The 22,283-nt window shown below is 41.6% G+C and overlaps 1 protein-coding gene and 1 long non-coding RNA gene across 3 annotated transcripts in view; one reads left to right on the top strand and one right to left on the bottom strand.

Moving 5' to 3' along the window:
* LOC122466605 overlaps positions 1-22,283 on the bottom strand; it is a 164,234-nt gene that overhangs the window by 46,413 nt on the left and 95,538 nt on the right. The window lies entirely within an intron of this gene.
* Positions 1-22,283, top strand: part of PDZRN3 (PDZ domain containing ring finger 3) — a 198,240-nt gene that overhangs the window by 163,009 nt on the left and 12,948 nt on the right. For both annotated transcript variants that reach the window (XM_037904855.2, XM_007067175.4), the window contains 2 exons: positions 11,298-11,551; positions 14,977-15,064. In XM_037904855.2, coding sequence (XP_037760783.1) covers positions 11,298-11,551; positions 14,977-15,064 — 342 coding nt within the window. The remainder of the gene's footprint in view (positions 1-11,297; positions 11,552-14,976; positions 15,065-22,283) is intronic.

Genomic DNA, 22,283 nt, shown 5'->3' with positions numbered 1-22,283 from the left:
GTCTCACTTAATGGACTATTGTGTCATTTCATATCCCTTCCTTGGTTTCCCATTGTCAGACTCTGCCCATGTCTATTGCATGGGGATGGCTCACTTTCCTTCATAACATCTTGCCTTGTTTTTTCCTTATTGTATGTATCTATTTGTCTCAGTTAGGGCCCGAACCAAGGCCCACTGAAGTCAATGTAATGAGTCCCTTTGATTTCAATAGGTGTTGGAACAGGCCCAAACTACCACCAACCCTTTTAAAAAGAAAAGAAAAGAAAAGAAAAGTAGACTTCCTCTAAATGATTGTACCTTGAATATTTACAAATTTCATTTTGTCTTTACAATGTAGCCTTACTTCTTTCCCTTTATAGCAGTGGTGGATAACCTGCAGCCCATCAGGGTAATCTGATTTTGGGCCATGAGACAATTTTCTGACATTGACCATCTGCTGGTACGGCCCCCCACAGCTCCCAGTGGCCGGGAAGACCCCGGGTGGCCAGTAGGAGCTGTGGGGGGCCGTGCCAGCAGACAGTGAAGTCAGCAAAATGTCTCGTGGCCTACAATCAGATTAACCTGATGGGCTGCAGGTTGCCCACCACTGCTTTATAGCATACGATCATAGAGCCAACAGTACAGTGTATACTGTAACAATTATATTGGACAATATTTGAAAATTCTGTGAAAAAAATACAAACTTTTCCTTGTTACTTAGTCACCCTACTACAGTTCTAGTTTAGTGTGTGTTCTACATTCAAGCTTCACATAATGATATGTCTCTCTGTCTCATGTTACTATTCATATTGTCTAGCTCAGTGGTTCCCAGACTTGTTCCGCCGCTTGTGCAGGGAAAGCCTCTGGCGGGCTGGGCTGGTTTGTTTACCCGCCGCGTCCGTAGGTTCAGCCAATCGCGGCTCCCAGTGGCTGCTGTTCGCTGCTCCAGGCCAATGCAGGCTGCAGGAAGCGGCAGCCAGTACGTCCCGTGGCCCACGTCGCTTCCAGCAGCTCCCATTGGCCTGGAGCGGCGAACCGCGGCCAGCGGGAGCCGCGATTGGCCGAACCCGCGGACGCGGCACGTAAACAAACCGGCCCGGCCCGCCAGGGGCTTTCCCTGCACAAGCAGCGGAACAAGTTTGGGAACCACCGGTCTAGCTCCATCATAGATCTCATCGGGGCCTACTCTTCCTAATAATTTAATTGTAGCAGTCTCCATACCGAATATATTTCCAGTACATAAAGTACAAAAAAAATCCAGAATTTAAGCAGTTGCATGTTTTAGTCAAGCTAATCTATCCATCTTTTTGCCATGAAAAGGTCCTTTTATCTCTGTTACATGGCAAGTAAGTGTCTTAAGAAATTATGCATATTTGTAAACGTTGGCCAGCTAATAAAGCATTTGTTTATATGGATTTTCTTCCATGTTATTTCAGATGTACCCATTTATAAATAAGAATTTTGCTGCATACAGTTTACAAACACTACAAGTAAAATGTATGTTTATACAGCAGAAAGTAAATGTAGTTATATTCGTCTTATTTAAACTGTAGCCTAACAAATCTGTTTACCACCTTTACAATAATTGGAAATAGAGACATTTGTCTATTGTGACTCATGTTTTCCATTCAGATTAGATCAATACAAATGCTGTATTGTTATCTGATGTAGTTTAGGAAGGACGTAAGCTTAGCTGCGAGCATTAATTTTGTATGGAAACCAAAAAGCAAGCTCTTGATATCAGTGCAAATACTTTCCTCTCAAACATTTAATGATCTTTGTTTACAGTGCTAGGAATCATAGGAATAAAATATCAACACCTGCTACCCTCCGACAGAAGAAAGCTTGAGCAAATGGTGAGCTAGCCATCTGCAGATCTGAGTTTGGCAATTTTCATTATATGAAGAACAAGCAGTTTTTTTAAACAATTTTTAAGAGTACCTGAAAATACCCCTGATATGCCGATCTTGAACTAGATATCGATGTACCATACCGTTCAGATTTGAAACTCTACCTGCATCAGTGTCTCTAGCTAACCGTATTATATTCCCATAGGCTTGACCTGCAGTTCTTTCTAAGCAGATCAGTTAAGGGCTCTGTTAGAATAATGAAAGCTTGCCCCTTAGACTGAAAGTTCTTTGGGGCAGGGACTCTTTTTTTATTCTGTGTTTGTACAGCACTTGCTGTAAAGGGGACTAGGTCCACAACTAGAGCTCCTAGGTGCTGTGGCATTACAAATAATAAATAATAGAAGCCTTGCACCTCATGTACTGCGGTAGATCCGTAATGAGGAAAAAACGGTGTCTTGAAGCATTTGTTGAAGAAAGTTTTGAAAATTCACAATTAATCCTAGGTGCCTGTATTGCAGCACTGCCCTTTTCATTCCCCTCCACTGGAAACTACATCATGTTAGAACACAACTTTAACTAACGAAATGTTAAAGACAATCGTCTATCTCCGTTGAGTGCTCAGTTATGTTTAACATTGTGCCAGTTAACATGAGTCCTCAAGGTCATTGTCTAACACAATGCAATTTTCCTGTGTAGATTAGTGTCTAGAACAGTGGGGCCAAAATTTTTCCTGTCACGCCCCCACCACCAATAATGGAATCTGTCCATGCCCCCCCCCCCCATTACTGCACAGTTGGCTCAGCAGCAGAGCTGGGGGCAGAACTGGGGATGAGGCAGGAGCTAGGGCTAGAGGCAGAGAGGGAATGAGGGTAGAGCTGGCCTGGGTGCAGAGCAGGGGGCAGAGTGGACCTGCAGCTGGGGCCACAGCTGGGCTGGGGATGGAGCAGAGCTGCAGCTGGGGGGAGAGTTAGCTAGGGCTGGAGCAGAGCTGGGAGGCGCTGCCTTCCTGCCCCCCATGGGGGGCTGGCCTGGGCCCCGCCCGAACATTGCTCCACATCTTCCAGTTTGGGGACCACTGGTCTACAGTGAAGGTTGGGTCAGCATTTTTATTACAATCCCTTGTTTCAGGTTTAAGCTTAGGTTTTAGGCCAAAACTTGGCAAACAAGATTTTCAACCTAGGAGCAAATTTTTCCCCCAGTTGAAAAAGCAAATAGAACTGAAATAATGCTAATGTGAAAGGATACTACTGTGCTCTCTCACAGATAACTGAATTAATCAGACTGGGCAAGAGATGGGTATCTACAATAGCCTGGTTTAATTGCTTGTCAGATTCTGATAGACACAAAACAGCCCCAATATTGAGGATTAAAAAGCCGCAACTGCAGGTTGCGTAGTTCATCAACTAAAAGGCTGCCAGAGACCACTGTGACCAAATTGTCTGATCTCCTGTATGATATAGACCATAAGATTTCCCTGAATTAATTCCTGTTCCTGCAATAAGTGTTGTCAGGAAAGATTTATACTAATTTATAGGCCACAATCTTTGGCTGCAGCTGGGGCAGAGGGGCCAAAGGTGTGGATCACCAGGTTCAGCCATGCCTCTAGCCCTTAATGACTCTGCCCGAGCCAAAATCTACAGTGCAGTGTTGATCCCATGGCTGGCTACACTGGCTTTAGGGGTGCATTGCATCACTGGAATAATGCAAAGAAGATTTAGTGTGGATCAAAGAACTGGCCCAGGATTTTCAAATCTTGTACTTGGGTTCTCAAATCAGCCCGTAGGCACTGAAGTGGTAAGTTTAGTCACTCAAGTGCCAGCCTGAGTGTTCAAACGTCTGAGTGTTTGGATGTCCTCTTTGAGTGCCCACATTTGCAAATTGGGCCCACACCATCTACTTTTTTCAAATGAATTTTCTAGAAAATAGTCCATATGGTCCCTTCAGTTTTTAAGAGCTTCCTGTTGAAATTAATGAAGAGGTCTGCTTCAAATCAATAATATAATATGGCCCCTTATTACTATCGTAGAGTTAAACCACATTTTAAATTTATGTTTCCATTGATTTTAGTTTTATTCCACAATAAAAGAAGGAGGAAATGTCAACTAGCACACCAGAATTATTTACAAAGTATTTACTGAATCACCACTGTAATCACATTTCACAAGAAAACTGTCTTTAAAGACTTCTACTATACATTTGTTTGTAATTTGCTAGTTAAAAGACATATAGAGTTTACATCCTAATAGACAAGAGGAAAACAAGATGTCTTGAATGTATCTGTTACACATAGATACTGGGATGCGTGTCTCCACAGAGACTAGTTACTATAAATCACTTTATCCATATTGTTCCATCATTCCAAAGATAGGACTCCAATTGATATCAGCAGAGCTGCACACACTCACACCATAGGCAGATTTCCTATTAACACAGCTCTTCTACTGAACTATCGAGCCAGATATCCTACTGCCATGGCTACAGTCTTGGCCAACTCTGAGAGTCGAACTAGTGATGTTCAGAGCTAAGAGAATGATTCTCTCTGCACTTTGAGCTAAAGAACCAGCTTCTGTAACAGCGAGTTTAACAAACTCACATCTTTGTGGATCAGGCACAGATGGGAACATGTAACACACACTGACCAGTGATTTACATTACCCCATTGATCTTATCCATACTTCCTAACTGAAGTTTATTGGCTTCCTAGGGGAAATAACCATTCTGCTCATTTCAGCACTTCATTCCCAAATAGCAGCATTCTGTGGGCCCTCATTTGAAGGATATGGAATCAGATTCTGATCTCAGCAACACTAGTGTAAATCTGAAATAACTCCCTGACAATCAGTACAGTTAAACTAATGTCAACGCAGAGCAACTAAGAATAGAGTCTGGTCCGTGACCCCAACAGCATGTTCATCAATAAAGGTATTTTCAAGTTTTGAAATGTATTTACTCCTACTTAAGAAGAGAAGCATATTTTTAAAAATACAGATGTTGACACGACATGTGTGAATAGGACAATATCTATCTATCTATATATATATATACACCAAGTAACCACAATAATTAATCTCATATCTTTAAAGAGGTTTCACAGTGAAAAGAAGACATCTAACAAGGCTTTCTCCTTGATTGATGAACCAGTTACACATCCATTGATTACTTAGGAGGACAGACAGATGGGTAGGTTGAGTAGTTACTAGCCACAGAATTACCTACGTAGTATAAATTACCTGTGTGTCACCATAACTCGCATCTTTCCTGGAACTACCCATTTCCAAAGACCAAAATCCCAACCCTGTTTTTGCATTGAACCAATTGAATTTTTTGAAGTGTCATAAAAATAATACATTTAATTACATCTTTTATTTTGTTATAGTCATTAGAACCTTATCAAACTACTAACATCAAAAATATATATGTCAGAGACAGTCCACTTCTAAATCATTCATTAGCCAAAGTATTGTGCAGTAAGCAGTCCTTTTTCTCTGTAACACTTGGCTGTGATTTTCAAATCTGATGAGGTGATTTACATACTCAAGCCTCAACTTAAATGGGAACTGTGTCTCTAAATCCCCTGGTAAGCTTTGTAAACGTCAGCCTTTGGGTTGGGTTTTGTTATTGCTGTTTGCGGGGAGTTGTTTTGTCTCATTCTGATTTGTGAGCCAGCTGTGTAAAGAAACTTGGCAGCTGGAAGTTATAGATTCCAGAATCTGGGATGAATCATTCTGACAGCAAAATCTTTCCATCAGCAAATCTTCCCTGCTTTACCTGGCTTTTCTTACAAATACCCCCTGCATCAGATTGGACATCTTGCTGCTCTGTTATGCAACCCTTCTTCATTTAATTTTTACCCACAGTCACCCTGTCGAACATTTAGCAAGATGCTGCAGTTGGAAGTTGTTCTGCTGTAACTAGAATTAAAATAGGTATTTTTTTCAAAGATCTTTGATCCAGTCCTACTGCCTGTTCCCCACCTGATGTCAAACGCTGTGATGTCTTACTTTTCTCCCTAGTAATTATTTGTGAGAGTACAAAGAGTTAAGATTCAGGTGAGGAAACTGACCTTATGTTTTGTTGAAATAAGTTATGCAGCAAACTAGAAAAGCAAAGCCTCTAGCGAACATTTTAACATAAAAGAATTAGCTATATTACTTGCGAGAAAACTGATCACAGAATGATTGATCCACCTAGCATTAGTTGGACAGTTTTACTAGCTTTTATAACATTAAGTTGTGGAAAATGGATCATGTAAAGTTTGCCTGCCTAACAATGATTTCAGGCCAGAGCTGTAAAATGAAATACTTGATATAACTTTGGGTTGGTTTTAATTGATTGCTTATTTACCTTAATTGTACACAGATTATTTAAAAAATCAGTTGTAGGCTTTACACAATAAACATCTGCAACATTTAATTTATAGTAAATAATAAAACCAGGAACCCAATCAGCAGTTCCTCTTTAAATAGAAAACATTACATTGGACTTAATATTACAGCTGTACAAATTATTTTAAAGTAATCTGCTCAGCTGGATGAGTTTAATTTGACCAGGCCAAACTTTACATGTTTTTCATTACTTTGAGCAATTGCAGCCAGTGCAACTGTTAGTGTAATGCAAATGTAATGCTTGCACATAACAAATGCTCCCATTCTCAACTGGTTGATCAAAAATCTGGAGTCATCACCTTTCCCAGTTTCTCCATGATGACCCTAAGATGACAGTGTAATCAGTATGTGCACAAGGTAACTCAAAAGGAGCAGGTCTATGCACTGACATTAACCTGCTCTTTATTGCTTTTTACCATAGGCAATATGTTAACTACAAGCCAAACCCAGACATCATTGTCACGTGGAGTTGCACCTTACTCTATAAGTAAGGCTAAGATTTTGTCATGGATATTTTTAGTAAAAGTAATGGACAGATCATGGGCAATAAAGAAAAATTCACGGAAGCCCATGACCTGTCTGTGACTTTTACTAAAAATATCGATGACAAAATGAGGAGCTCTACTGCAGAGTCCCCACACTGCCTGCAGTGGCTAGGCATCTGCGGGGTCTGCTCGGAGCTCCGGGGGCCCCCACCACCTGTGGGGGCTTGGAACTCGGGGGGGGGGTCCAACACCAGCCATGATGGCACGGAGCTCCAGGGGTCCCCCCACCGCCTAGGAGCTCCGGGGTCACCCCAATGCCCATGGCGGCTGAGTGATCCGGAGCTGCCCCCGCCACTCCTGCGCTCCCTCTCCCCCGTCACCCAGGAGCTCCGGCCCACAGCGGCCAAGAGCTCTGGGGGTCCATGACTTCCGCGACCTCTGTGAAAAAATCGTAGCCTTATCTATAAGTAATCCATTTGCTTCAATGAGACTGTTTTAGAGTAAAGTAATAGCTGTTTAAGACAGAATTCTCACACACACACGTTGAGTGGAAGGGTTGTGAAGTAGGTTGGTCGTGGTCATTCCTCGTGGAACATTTGGCTGCTGAATCGCAAGAAGTCCCAAATTTTGGAGAAGAGCTTGTCAGTCAATATGAGAGATAAACCCATGGGAGATATGCCACTGCAGCAATTCAGAGGGTTCACAGGAAAGCTAATTTTGGTCTGAGCAGAGCTGTTAAATTACAGTATGATGCTCCTAACGTGTGACCCCCAACATTTCAGACTAGCTCTTTCAAAGGATTTAGGTGTAAAAATGTGACTGGTCAATTAGCAATAAAGTTCTTTCTGTAAGGTGAGTATCCACCAATCGAGGGAATGTAAAAAAAATGAAGTGCATTGGGATGGAAGATTTTTAGAATAGACTTCATGCTCAGAAATTCTATTTTTAAAATTGGCTCTCACTGGGATAGGGAGTCCGGGAACTCTTTCAGTGCTCATCTAATCTCTCTACCCATCTTTACAGTGGTATCTTAGGGTATGTGTGCTCTGTAACCGGAGGTGTGACTGCAGCGCATGTAAACATACCCAGACTAGCTTTGGTATAGTTAGCTTGAACAGCAATAAGCGATCAAGTCACGGCAGCATGGGAAGCCATTCAAGAACATACCCATCGTCCTGGATGTGCTTACATAGTCAATGCTGCCACAGCTCCACTGATATTGTTATTCAAGCTAGCTAGATCCCAGCTGGCTCAGGTATGTCTACAAATCCTCTGAGTGCAGTGTAGACATACCCTTTGTCTTTATTACAATGTTAGGGCACCATTACAATGTTTTATCTGAAAAAATATTTACAAGATACTGATGCAAAATTGCTTATTCAGAGGTCTTGTCCCAATAGACTTGTAGTACAGTAATATGGTTAAATGATTTTGAAAGAAACTTGAAAAAATAGCCGGAGAATCAATATCTTGTTCTGCGTGGACAAGCACTGAGGGATCTCTAATCTGTAAGAAGTAAACAGGGCGCCAGTTTGTGTCTTGCTCAAACGATTAACCTAGTGAAATCTTACAGCTGAAATAAAAAGCAGAATATGGGACCTGTTGCTACCTGGTGAATGAAAATAACTATAAATACAACATTTTCCACTGAGTCTTTAATGCAAACTGTAGCCCAAAATAGTAGAGAAAAACAGGAAGATATTCCCAGGCTGCAGTGAAGACCACTCTTGTACCAACAACATAAAGAGACGGAGAGTCATAGATTTTAAGGTCAGAAGGGACCATCATGATTGTCTAGTCTGACCTCCTGCACAACGCAGGCCACAGAATCTCACCCACCCACTCCTGTAATAAACCCCTAACCTATGTCTGAGCTATTGAAGTGTACTTTAAACACTTCAAGGTGTAGAGAATCCTCCAGCACGTGACCCGTACCCCACGCTGCAGAGGAAGGTGAAAAACCCCAGGGCCTCTGCCAGTCTGCCCTGGAGGAAAATTCCTTCCCATCCCCAAATATGGCGATCAGCTAAACCCTGACCATGTGGGCAAGACTCACCAGCCAGACACCCAGGAAAGAATTCTCTGTAGTAACTCAGATCCCACCCCATCTAACATCCCATTGGGCATATTTACCACACATAATCAAAGATCAATTAATTGCCAAAATTACGCTATCCCATCATACCATCCCCTCCATAAACTTATCAAGCTTAGTCTTGAAGCCAGATATGTCTTTTGCCCGCACTGCTCCCCTAGGAAAGCTGTTCCAGAACTTCACTCCTCTAATGGTTAGAAACTTTTGTCTAATTTAAAGTCTAAACTTCCTAATGGCCAGTTTATATCCATTTGTTCTTGTGTCCACATTGGTACTGAGCTTAAATAATTCCTCTCCCTTCCTGGTATTTATCCCTCTGATATACTTAGAGAGCAATCATGTTTCCCCTCAGCCTTCTTTTGGTTAGGCTAAACAAGCCAAGCTCTTTGAGTCCATTCCTCGGCTCATCCTAATAGCCCTTCTCTGTACCTGTTCCAGTTTGAATTCATCCTTCTTAAAATGGGAGACCAGAACTGCACACAGTATTCCAGATGAGGTCTCACCAGTGCCTTGTATAACGGTACTAACACCTCCTTATCTCTACTGGAAATACCTCACCTGATGCATCCCAAGACCGCATTAGCTTTTTTCACGGCATATCACATTGGCGGCTCATAGCCATCCTGTGATCAACCAGTACTCCAAAGTCCTTCTCCTCTGTTACTTCCAACTGATGAGTTCCCAATTTATAACAAAAATTCTTGTTATTAATCCCTAAATGCATGACCTTGTACTTTTCACTATTAAATTTCATCCTATTACTATTACTCCAGTTTACAAGGTCACCCTTAGGGGGCAGGATTAAAAAGAGAGAGGAGGGTTGGAGAAAATCTATCGAGGACAGTTGTGAACAGAGTCCTTATATTAGGGAGGGAGGCAGTGGAGTTGTCTGATGATGGGAATGGTGTGGCTGTGCTTCTTGTCCACATAAGTAGCATTCTATGCCACACCCTCTGGCCAACTGAGCTCAGGGTGCTCAGCTTCTTCGTTTGGAAACTGTCATGAACTCATATTTGTATTACAGGCAGAGAGGCATGTGAAAGGTAAATGTCAACATTTACAAAATGCTTGTGTATGGTGAAAGGAAAGAGAAAGTCACACATACGGATGGTTATTTATGCAGCACTGCTCATAGCACTTCATGTGTACACACAATGAACAACAAGGGCCCAGCTCCAAGCATTCAAAAGTTAAGACTCAGGCCCCCAAATATCTTGAGATTGGCTTAAAATAATAACTTTAATAATGGATAGAACTTTGCAGTTCCTTGTCTTTGTTTCCTGGTTTCTGGGTCTTTTGGCTACACTTGCTTCACATTGCCAAGCTTTTCTGTGCAGCCATGAGGGGTAGAAACTTGCATTGTGTTTTTAAATGGATGCTGAGATTCTCATATAATTTCTTGCTTCCAGCAGCTTTAAGAAAACCACCAATATTATGAGACCCACAATAAACTCACGAGAGTTGGCAACACTGCGAGTGGCAGTGGTTGATATCTTCATTCATTGTGTGATCTGTCTCAGACAGATCACACAGTGAATGAAGACATCAACCACCGCCACTCTTCTAGCATTTCAAAGTTAAAGTGAATGTAGAGTTCTGAAAGGTGCCAGATGGGAAGTAGAGGGAAGTGAAGTCCTCTCCACTAGAGAAATAAAACTAGTAAAACCTGGCCAGTGGCTTTGCAAACTTCTTCATACTGTCTGCCCCTTGACCCCCAAGGTTTGCCTACCATTTGGGTGCCAATTATGATGAGCTGTTGGTGCCCTGTCTACTACAGATAAATAACTGGGAACATTTCACATGGATCACTGAATAGCCATCTAGTGAGTGCCCCTTTTGGCCACTGTCAGCTTAATCCAAATTGAAGCTGGTGACCTACCTTATTAGGTAGTCACATGTTCCCTATTACAGACACAGAACTGAGGCCAGACACTCAGTGAGGCTGACACACTAGGGTCAGATTTTTTTTTAAGAGTTTATCAGCCAATAGGCTATGCACTTTTGAAAATCTGGCTCCAAAGTGACGTGCCCAAGGGCACACAAATAGTTTGTAGCACCACCAGGAATTGAACCCACATCTGCTGAATTTCAGTACAGTGTCTTTACCAAAAGACCATCCTTCCTCCCTTGAGGGGAAAGGCTCCATAACCTGCATTATCTGTCCCCTTAATCCTCTAGCTCTTGTTTTACCTTTACTAATTATCATGTACATAGCACTCTGAAGGTCCCAGGCAGTTAAGTAAGCCACATTGTTTAGACAAGTCCCTGACCCTAAGAGCCTATCACTTCTGTATTTCAGGGTTTTGCACAGCAACTCTCACCATGGTATCTAAGCTGCTGGACAATTTTTTAATTTTTTTTTTTTGAAGATGAGGCATCAAGTTGGAGAGCAGACTTTTCACTTCTGACTGTTCATGGGCATTTTACATGAATAAGCAAACAAAGGGTGGAAGTTATTATCTCCTGTTCTCTTCTAATGGTTTCCCATTCACTCTTTCCACAGGTAAATGGAAAAGATTTATCGAAAGCAACACATGACCAGGCAGTGGAAGCATTCAAAACAGCCACAGAGCCCATCGTTGTACAGGTCCTGAGGAGAACCCCACGCGCTAAGATCTTCAGTCCTTCTCATGAGTCTCATCTGGTAGATATGGGCACCCAGACCGATATAACCTTTGAACACATCATGGCTCTAACCAGGATGGGATCTCCTCCTCCACCAGTCTCAGTACTAGATCCATATCTCTTACCTGAGGAGTAAGTAACAGTTTTTTGTAAAGCACTAGAAAACCACTGTGTTTCTTAACCTACCACATTAAGGACAAGATTTTGAACCCTTCACACACACGGATGAGCAGTTACTCACATGAGTAGTCCCACTGAGTTCACAATCAGGCCCTATAAATCATTTTTGTTTGTAGTTGTTTTAAAGGAAAAGGCTAATGTTGCTTGTAATTCCCCTCACTACCTCTTTGGGTTGCTTATGTTTTAACTTTATTTTTTATGGCTGCCATAAATTGCATACTGCTAAGAGCAGCTGCATTCTGTTCCGGTGTATTAATTACTTTATTATAACCCTGAAGCAATGTTACTCACATAAATTATATTTTAGGACTGAAATTACTTACCAGTGCTGTCAAGGATGTTTTAGAATCAAAATGTAATTATTGTTAATGGTAGTTCGATGCTTTTGTACTTACAAATAAAAAAACTATAATTACTTTCAGACACACATGCACCCCACCCCACACACATTGTTTGAAGTTCCCCATAGAATCCATGCTAATTGTCACCACTCAATCCACATTTGCCTCTAGTGAGGCATAGAAGATACAAAAGCTTCTAAAGATGTCAACTGTTGTGCATTATGGACCAAATTCTAGTTAGTTCATAGCATGTGGCTGTAACTTCCTTTAAATGAGTGCACGTATATTGTACAAAGCAGTGTTAATGTGCACCCTTTATTCTGGCTATATAGTGTAGGAGTCCATGGAGAGATATGAACAGCAAACTTAGGGCTTGTCTACACTTAAAGCATTGCAGCGGCACAACGGCGTGGCTCTAGCAATTAGTGAAGGTGCTACCTACGCCAACGGAAGAGCTTCTCCTGTTGGTATAAGTACTCCGCCTCCCGAAGAGGAGGTAGCTACGTCGACAGAAGCCCTCCTGTCTACATAGTGCTGTCTGCACCAGGGGTTAGGTCGGAATAACTACGGATTTTCCACACCCCCTGAGCGACTTAGTTTTACCAACATAAGTTCCTAGTGTAAGACCATGTCTGAGCAAGACCAGGCAGGCTGGAAGCATAAACATAAGAAAAAACCCCATTGTGCCCTCCCAGACTCCTTTCAGAGGGTTCCTGTAGAGGAGAAACCTAGAGCAGGAATGGACATCAATGCTGTACTGCTCCTTGTGGGTTTTGCGGCATGTGAGCATGCACACACTGAGCCAGAAATTGGTTGCGTGTCCATAAGTGCATGGTGTTCCGAATGTTTCATTGTGGGGCATTTTTTTCTATTAACTATTTGAAAGGGGGGGTTCAATTAAGAAGTCACTGCCTTGCCTCCCTGTTCCCAGCCCACATTTTAGTGCTGCGTTGAGGGCTAGTTTTCAGGCTCTCTGACAGTCAACTGGCAGTGAAGTTTAGAGCATTCTGGAGGGGATGCTCTTCTTCTTCTTCTTCGCTAAGTTACGTTACGTTCCATAGAAATATACCCAGGGGGTTGATGGTAATGCCATTGCAGTCTCTGAGGAGACATCTGCCTGAATTCCCAGCTGCTAGGCCAAGCACTGTAATGCAACAACTACACCATAAACGTGGTAAAGAAGAGGAATTCATGAGAGAAGTCATTTAGGTTACAACATGCGTGCATAACAGCAGGCCCATCAGTAAGATTGATCCTAACTCTGCCACTCACACATGAGATATTGACTAGAACTCTGGACATCATCAGTGGCCTGGTTTTGAGCTGCAGCTGAACAACTGTGCATGCAAAACTCATATTCAGACGTAAAAGGGCTTGTGCCTGCAAAGAGGCACTTAAATACCCCACTAACCCAACTGTGCATGCAAATGAAGAGTTTTGCAGATGCAAATGGTTTTCATGCTTTTTTTTCCTGGGTACAAGAAGTGTAAAAATGATCCTTTATGTTTAACGTCTCTTGCTGCCTGTTTCAATGTCCACTGAAATCAGTGTGACCCTTGAAGAACAACCCCGACATCAGCAAAATAGCAGATACTGTTTTTAAATGGCCTCTCACTTACATAGAAACGTGCATCTAGTTAACAAGGAATCAAATGGAGTTCACTTCAATCTTAGAAGTAAATAAAGGTGCTCCATATTCACTGGCGATCACCAAAGCATTATACTGCTGAAAATCCCCGAAGTGCAGCTGTCTGAGGGGAGCTGGAATTTAAAAACAATGTGCCAATAATGATTGGCAATTTAAAGAGAGTGGAGTGTGTTTAAATTGCTAATCATTAAACACACCCCATTGTGTTTCAATTGCCAATCACTAATAGCCTATTGTTTTAATCCTCAATAACTGAGGACCAAATAATGATTACAATAATACTTAGCAATTTGATAGCATTTTACATCTTCAAAGAAAAGTACAAATATTAACTAAGATGACAAAGGTAGTTTCACCTCTGCATACATGGGCTGCAATCCAACTCAGTTTATAAATAAAAACAAGCCTAGCAGTCTCATCATACTCCCTGAAGAACATTTGTCCATATCGCAAAACAGCAGTAATCACACAGCTGAGAACAATTGGAAGTGTCTGCTTAGCAGAAACCAGGAGAAGAAACAGTAGGGGTGTTGCAAGCAAGAGCCAAACTGCATTTGCAAAACTGTGAGAGCCTCCGGTATTCTTGGCTGTATCCAGTTGATCTCTGCCTTTGTGCTAACCTTTCACACTCCAGCTATTCTTGTGCAAAGTTGTCAAAGTTCTGATCTCCATAATCTCATATATATTACATCTTTTCCTCAAACTGCATGCTTCTAATCCCTTTTCAGCTAGATTCATTCTGACCTCTTTGGCAAGTTACTTAAACCTCTTTGTGCCTCCATATCCACATCTATAAACTGCACCCCTCAGAAATATCGCATATCTTAATATATCCAAAGCACTTGGACATTCTTTGATGAAAGGTGCTACTCAGATGTGAAGTATATGTGCACTATAAGATCTTTTCTGAAAACCATAGCACTTTGCAGCCCCAGGTTTTCATTCAGAAATTCTAAAGAATCTTATGCATGTGACATTCTGCCAGTCTATCAGCAGAGTGATAGTTTCATTTATCATACAATTTCATCCTAGTTTTACCAGTCCATCATGCGGCCCCCTTCTCACGTCACCAACTCCTTTTTGGTTTATGGGATTGGCTTTGCGTTTGGGAGGGAAAGGTCACAAATTTTAAATTTACAATTATAAAACATTTTCGGGGTCTTTTACTTCCGTCTTTGTATTCATCATGTTTAAGGTGCAGTGCAGGTTTTATATTCGTGTAGTTTTCACTTGGTGTATTTATTATTATAAACAGTGCACTCTACCCCATACTTGTTGGTCTGATTGTAAGTCTGTCATGTTAGTGATGACCTGCCATGAGACTGAGATGGATCAATATGCTAATTAGAACAGGGCATGATATCCTAAAACATACTTTGTTCTTCCAGTCATTCATCGGTGCATGAATACTATGACCCAAATGACTACATGGGAAGCATTCATCAAGAAATGGACAGAGACGAGTTAGAATTAGAGGTATTTAATAACTATTCACAAAAATGTAAAATTCAAAATGTTTTATATATTGTCATGTGTCACGGTCTTCTTATTTAGCATTTAACTACAATTACACATGTATAATGTCAAAAGACATTTTTAACAATTATGCATAAGCAGATTTCTCTCCAGTTACTCCGTAGGTAGCAAACATTAAAGCTTATACAACTATGTCGTGTAATCATGCGCTAGATCCTCAGCTGGTGTAAACTGACATTGTTCCTTTGGAACTATACTGATGTACAGTACCTGAGGATCTGGCCATATGAAATTACATATTTATTACATGCAAAAAACAGTATGATTTGGTAGGTGGAACATGTACCACAAATTCATAATAGATGATTTTTATACTTCAGTGTTTCAGTAGTATTAATTGTTTTCTAAATATCCATGGGATTGGAAACAAAGATTGCCAGTCTTAATCATGTAAAGCTATTTTAAAATTGTAAGAGGAGATCAAAGAAAATATCTCAAATTCCGAAGCTGTTTTTCCTCTCTCATAACTGAAAAGTTACAGCAGTAGATGTACAGAATCATAGACATTAAAAGCAGAACAGACATCTGAGCGCATCTAAAACCCTCTTCCTGCTAATGCAAAATTTCTGTTTTATCCAGTCAATTTTAAAATGTCTTAAAGCAATGGAACTTCCAACACTTCCATTGTGAAAATCTTGCATATCCCAACCAAAAGCTTGTTCTTCAATTTTCCCTTTATGAATTTCATTACATTACTACCAACTCTCCTGCCACTGAGAGTGTAATTTAAACACGTGGGGCATGATTCAGCAAGGTACCTAAGCACGTGTCTAACATTATGCTCATGAGTAGCTTCACTGAAGTTATTATTTTTACTTCTACATTTACACTGGTAATAAAGGTCCTAATATTTCTGTAGCCACTGACTAATGCATCTGTCTTTGTCACCGAAGTCTAAGCTGGTTAATATATGCTTAGTTGCCCATATGCTGATGTAACACAAAAGGTTACATTCAGTTTGTGCGCACCACTGATTTCTTACATCTCAGTCCTCCTAACACTTCACTTTCCAAAGAGATCAGTGCTCACTCAGCTCTGCGACTATTTAAATCAGTGCAAGTTTTACCATTGAATTCAATGGAAGCAGAGTTTGACAGCACTTTTTGAGAATCTCACCCCATGAGCATAAAGTTGCTCACCTACAAATTTACAAGATGACTAAATTCTACAGGTCTGGCTGTAATTGGTCTCCGTATAAAAATTCAAATAGAAATCAGACAAAAATCAATGGATGAGTCATTTCAGCAGCAGCTGTCGACGTTTCTGTTTTTATGTCTCTTTGTACAGTATCTTTTATACAATATGGATTTCAATTTAAAGGGAAAATGTTGAGCACATTATCATTTTCTGCAACTGTCTTTTCAAAATAGTGTCTTAAGAAATCTAACATTGTGGATAAATCATATTGCTTCCATTAGAAGATCAACCAGTTGAGCTGAAAATTGTTTAAACATGTGCTCTTCAGTAGCCAGTTGTTAACGTGGCTTAAATCCCAACATTAATAATTTTGACATTGATATAGTACTTGGTGGCAAAAGGTGATCAGCTCAGTAACACAAGCAGCTGAACATTAGAAACATCTCTGTGGCCTAATAGGATTTCTTAAAAACCACTAAAGATTCTTGTTCAAATCTTGGAGACTAAGATCAATGGAAGAGTCAAAGTACTATAACAAAGACTTGACTAGCTAGTTGCTTTTTTGTTTGCCTATTGATAGATGTGCTTTAACAGACCACAAAGGCACTTGTTTCATTGCCCGTAGTGGGAATGTCTAAAGCAAGAAAACCATCTAGTCACCCTTGTGGGCTTTTATGTCTATAAAATGTGCTCTGAATTTCAATCACGTTTGAAATAAACTTGTCTAAACTTTTATGAGCTATAACTGTCTAGTTATTAACTTGTAACAAGTAAACAAGGTCAAACCAGTGAAACACACAGGTTGGCAACATTCTTCTGTAAATGTCCATAGGGTATAGTTTATGCTGGAATCATTAAAAAAGACACCAAAATTGTGTACCCAAAATTGATTCATGGTTCAGATTTAACTATTATGTGTTCAATTCAGTAAAAGTAAATAAACCAAATGATTTCTTTAACAGTTCTTACACAAGGATCTGACTGAAAAAATATGGAATTAATATTTCATTTTAAGTTAGCAAATACATTCAACTTTGCAAAGAGACCCAGACAGAATTAATTTCAGGTTCAAAGAGAAGCAATATATCACTGCAGGATTTCCCTGGGATGTCATGGATTAAATGTTTATTCAGCCAAGTCAGCCCAGCTGCCAGACAGGCACTATCGAAGTTTCCCTCAGTATGTTAATTCCTTTGGACTATAAAGGAGAAAATTCTGAACTGAGGGTATGTGCACTTGTTCTCTCAATGTTTACTATGTTATTTCCCTTTCCAACTTTCCTGTTTGTCCAAGCAGGATGTGTGTCTTATTCTCAAGAATAGGGATTGAGAGGAATTCTTCCAAGTTACATTTCAGTTTGAGACAAAGCATATCATATGAGGGAAGGGGGAACACAACAGAAGCCCTTTGACTCTTCCAAGTTCTTCCAGTCGAGCCTATTATGCACAATTCATGCTAGGCAAGAACCACTCTGGCAGGATGTTCCACAGCATGAAGAGGCATGTATCTCTGATACCCATCCTCTCACAAAGCTCTATCCTGGTGTACCCCCTCCCCCAATATCTTAACATTGGTGATAGACACTGATGACTGAAATCCACTCTTCAAAGCCTGAAATGGGTCTTCAGTTGCACGCAGCAATCTGACCCCCCCCCCATAGAATCATAGAATATCAGGGTTGGAAGGGACCTCAGGAGGTCATCTAGTCCAACCCCCTGCTCAGACGAATCCCCTGTTTTTGCCCCTGATCCCTAAATGGCCTCCTCAAGGATTGAACTCACAACCCTGCGTTTAGCAGGCCAATGCTCAAACCACTGAGGTATCCCTCCATTAGTGTCCATTTAGGAATCCATATTTGAAAACTGGTTACCAGGTCAAGAGGTTACCCCATTCAGTATGCTCTGATACCCTCCTCTATTTTCAGTTTCTCCTCTTCCAACAAAGACAATCCAAGACTATTTGACGGGGGGGGCAGCATGCTCAAACGCATACTGCTATGTTTTGTAGTCCCCGTGTGCACAGTAGGTTTTACTCTATCCTAAATTTAAAGCATCTTCCCCCAGGGGTCTTTCTTCTACAGGGAGAAGCTTTGCTCTGAGATCAGAAGATCAACTTTGAGACTGTCTGCTGTTGGCATGTGCACACCCAGTTTCCTAGCCATTTCCTCTTGTTTTGTATTGGGGCAGCACTGACAGCTCAGAGACCTTTCTTTTGCTGTGCCTCGAGTGCCTGATTCCTTCCCCCAGGCCATGGCCACTGTGACGTTGACTGATCAGTGGGGGCATCTCTTCATCCACCCATTTCTGGATGACATGGATGAAGACAGCGAGGGAGGGGGGTGAGCATGGTACACTTTTCTGTAGTCTAATGTCTGGGTGATCAGCTGAGCCAAGATCTCTTTCCTTTTCCAAGGAATTAGTCTGCTTAAGAGCCAGTTTTGCATATGGCATTAAATTCAAAGATGCACTAAGGCACTCCAGCACCTGTAGGCATGCTTAGGCTGTGAATGACTCTGAATAGATTAAGTGATCGATTGTTGAAACTGAAAGAGCAGAGTCACCTAGATGAAGATTTTGACGCTCTTCCATTAGAACACATCCAGAGGCAGCAACACATTTTAGACCAGCTGACAAACAAACTAACGCAGGGAGCAGGAGGGGGAACTAGGTCTGGCACTAATTACCTTTGGGGCCCATGTGAGCAATGTTAGAGAGCTTCCATCATCTTGTAAATTGCCTTACTATTGGCCATCTGCTTAGCTAGGAGAGTGACCAATCTTCAGGTAGTTTTGCACGGGGATCCCAATGCTGTCTTTTATCTGGACAAGACCATGCCTTTCTCTGGTCCTGTCATGCTGAACAATTAATCTAACTTTCTGGCCTCTATAGTGCATCTGAGAGTTAGAATCATAGAATATTAGAGTTGGAAGGGACCTCTGGAGGTCATCTAGTCCAACCCCCTGCCCAGAGCAGGACCAATCCGAACTAAACCATCCCAGCCAGGGGTTTGTCAAGCCTGGCCTTAAAAACTTCTAAGGAAGGGGATTCCACCACCTCCCTAGGTAACGCATTCCAGTGTTTCACCACCCTCCTAGTGAAAAAGTTTGTCCTAATATCCAACCTAAACCTCCCCCACTGCAACTTGAGACCATTACTCCTTGTCCTGTCATCTGCTATCACTGAGAATAGTCTAGATCCATCCTCTTTGGATCCATCTTTCACGTAGTTAAAAGCAGCTATCAAAAACCCCTCATTCTTCTCTTCTGTAGACTAAACAATCCCAGTTCCCTCAGCCTCTCCTCATAAGTCATGTGTTCCAGACCCCTAATCATTTTTGTTGCCCTTCGCTGGACTTTCTCCAATTTCTCCACATCCTTCTTGTAGTGTGGGGCCCAAAACTGGACACAGTACTCCAGATGAGGCCTCACCAATGTCGAATAGAGGGGAACGATCACGTCCCTCGATCTGCTGGCAATGCCCCTACTTATACATCCCAAAATGCCATTGGCCTTCTTGGCAACAAGGGCACACTGTTGACTCATATCCAGCTTCTCGTCCACTGTAACTCCTACGTCCTTCTCTGCAGAACTGCTGCCTCGCCATTCGGTCCCTAGTCTGTAGCGGTGCATTGGATTCTTCCGTCCTAAGTGCAGGACTCTACACTTGTCCTTGTTGAACCTCATCAGATTTCTTTTGGCCCAATCCTCCAATTTGTCTAGGTCCCTCTGTATCCTAACCCTATCCTCCAGCATATCTACCACTCCTCCCAGTTTAGTGTCATCCACAAACTTGCTGAGGTGCAATCCACACCATCCTCCAGATCATTAATGAAGATATTGAACAAAACCAGCCTCAGGACTGACCTTTGGGGCACTCCGCTAGATACCGGCTGCCAACGAGACATGGAGCCATTGATCACTACCCGTTGGGCCCGACAATCTAGCCAACTTTCTACCCACCTTGTAGTGCATCCGTCCAGCCCATACTTCTTTAACTTGCTGACAAGACTACTGTGGGAGACAGTGTCAAAAGCTTTGCTAAAGTCAAGGAACACCACGTCCACTGCTTTCCCCTCATCCACAGAGCCAGTTATCTCATCATAGAAGGCAATTAGATTAGTCAGGCGTGACTTGCCCTTGGTGAATCCATGGTGACTGTTCCTGATCACTTTCCTCTCGTCTAAGTGCTTCAGAATTGATTCCCTGAGGACATGCTCCATGATTTTTCTGGGGACTGAGGTGAGGCTGACTGGCCTGTAGTTCCCAGGATCCTCCTTCTTCCCTTTTTTAAAGATTGGCACTACATTAGCCTTTTTCCAGTCTTCCGGGACTTCCCCCGATCGCCATGAGTTTTCAAAGATAATGGCCAATGGCTCTGCAATCACATCCGCCAATTTCTTCAGCACAGAGGGCTGGCCACCTCCTCCCCATGCTGTGCTGCCCAGTGCAGTAGTCTGGAGCTGACCTTGTTCGTGAAGACAGAGGCAAAAAAAAGCATTCAGTACATTAGCTTTTTCCACATCCTCTGTCACTAGGTTGCCTCCTTCATTCAGTTACCCCTAAAAGGCCCTCTTGGCACCCAGGTGGAAAGAAGCAGCAGAATACTAAATGTACTTTACCCTTAGAAATACAATGCTTGAAACATCTTTTCCTTTGCCACTCCTAGAGCAAAGAAACAGGAAAGAAGATCAGCTTCCTTGTTGAGGTACAAATGGGAAATCATCTTCAGCACAAAGCAGGGGAACCATTCTAAGCACCATGCTCTAATATAGAGACCAGTTTCTGTGCTGTTAGCTCGAGAGACAGCCAACAAAAGATTTTTCCTCCCGCTGAATAAAGAAACAACTACAACATGGTGGTCAGTAAGCTCCTTACTATATGTAGGCATACTGACATCACAAAGGCTTTGACATCTCCCCATCTCCACGTTTTATCCACTGTGGAGACTGGCAGAAAAGGAGAAGGCCTGTTCGTTTGGTATCTGAAGGCTCAGCATACAAAAAGCTTCATTTTAAAAAACGTATTTATTTCAAGCTTTGGCTAGACATCCAAATTGAATCTCTGAACCTTTCAGTCATCACTAGCCATTTGTTTCAAATGTTTAATGCTCATTTTTGCCTTTTTAAGCAAAGGTCTGGTTTTTTATAAATGTGCAAACTGGCCATAATTTCAGATCATCTGTAAAACAATTCAATAATCTGTTGCGAATGAATGTTCTTTTGGGTATAGAGGTTAATTTACGGTTACCACTAATTCTGAATCTATTATTACAAGTGTGTGGAGGCATAATAATATCATAATACATGATCATTCTTGTTGCCTTGCTATAAATGTCATACAGGCAACACACTTTTTGAGCTCCCCTTGGCTCTAAGCCAACCATTCTTTTAAGCAGTTTTCATATTGAGTATGGAGAGTATTCTAACATTTCCGTCAAACATATGTACAAACTCCACTTTTACTTGATGTATGCAAGCAAAGGATCCAGGTCATTTTGCTTATGTCTATAAAGGTTATATTACAGCAATACATATAGAATGTAATTCTGATTTGTATCGTCTGAACACTGCTCCTGACATTACAGCATCTAGTGGAAACCGCCATTGTCCAGTTTCTAATGTCTGTGGATCTGTTCCAGGTATCGTACACATACATTGGGCTCCTCTTTCCCAATGTAGGTGGCTGATGTGTTTCATAATGTAGATATGATCTTCTACAGGGGTCATCACCACAACATCTGAGCATCTATCCAGCTCAAAATATTCCTCCATCCCAGTTCTATTATAAAACACCAAACTAAGCTAAAAGAATGTCCACATGGCAGGGACTTTGGGAGCAGTCCAGCAATCACTACACATGAAACTAGTCATCTGCAACAGGATTAGAGCTTGCAGGATAGAGCCCTTTGCCTTGCCTGTCTTGCAGTACAGGAACTTCGAAGTGATAGGCAGGAGATGTAGAAGGTCAAAGGAGTCAAGTTTTAATTCACTGTTTCAAAAAAATTTACATGCCAGTATTAATTCC

This window comes from Chelonia mydas, chromosome 7 (genome assembly GCF_015237465.2).
Source record: "Chelonia mydas isolate rCheMyd1 chromosome 7, rCheMyd1.pri.v2, whole genome shotgun sequence".
Lineage (NCBI taxonomy): Eukaryota > Metazoa > Chordata > Testudines > Cheloniidae > Chelonia > Chelonia mydas.
The sequence above is the reverse complement of the archived record's forward strand: the minus strand, read 5'-3'. Positions and strand labels throughout refer to the sequence as shown.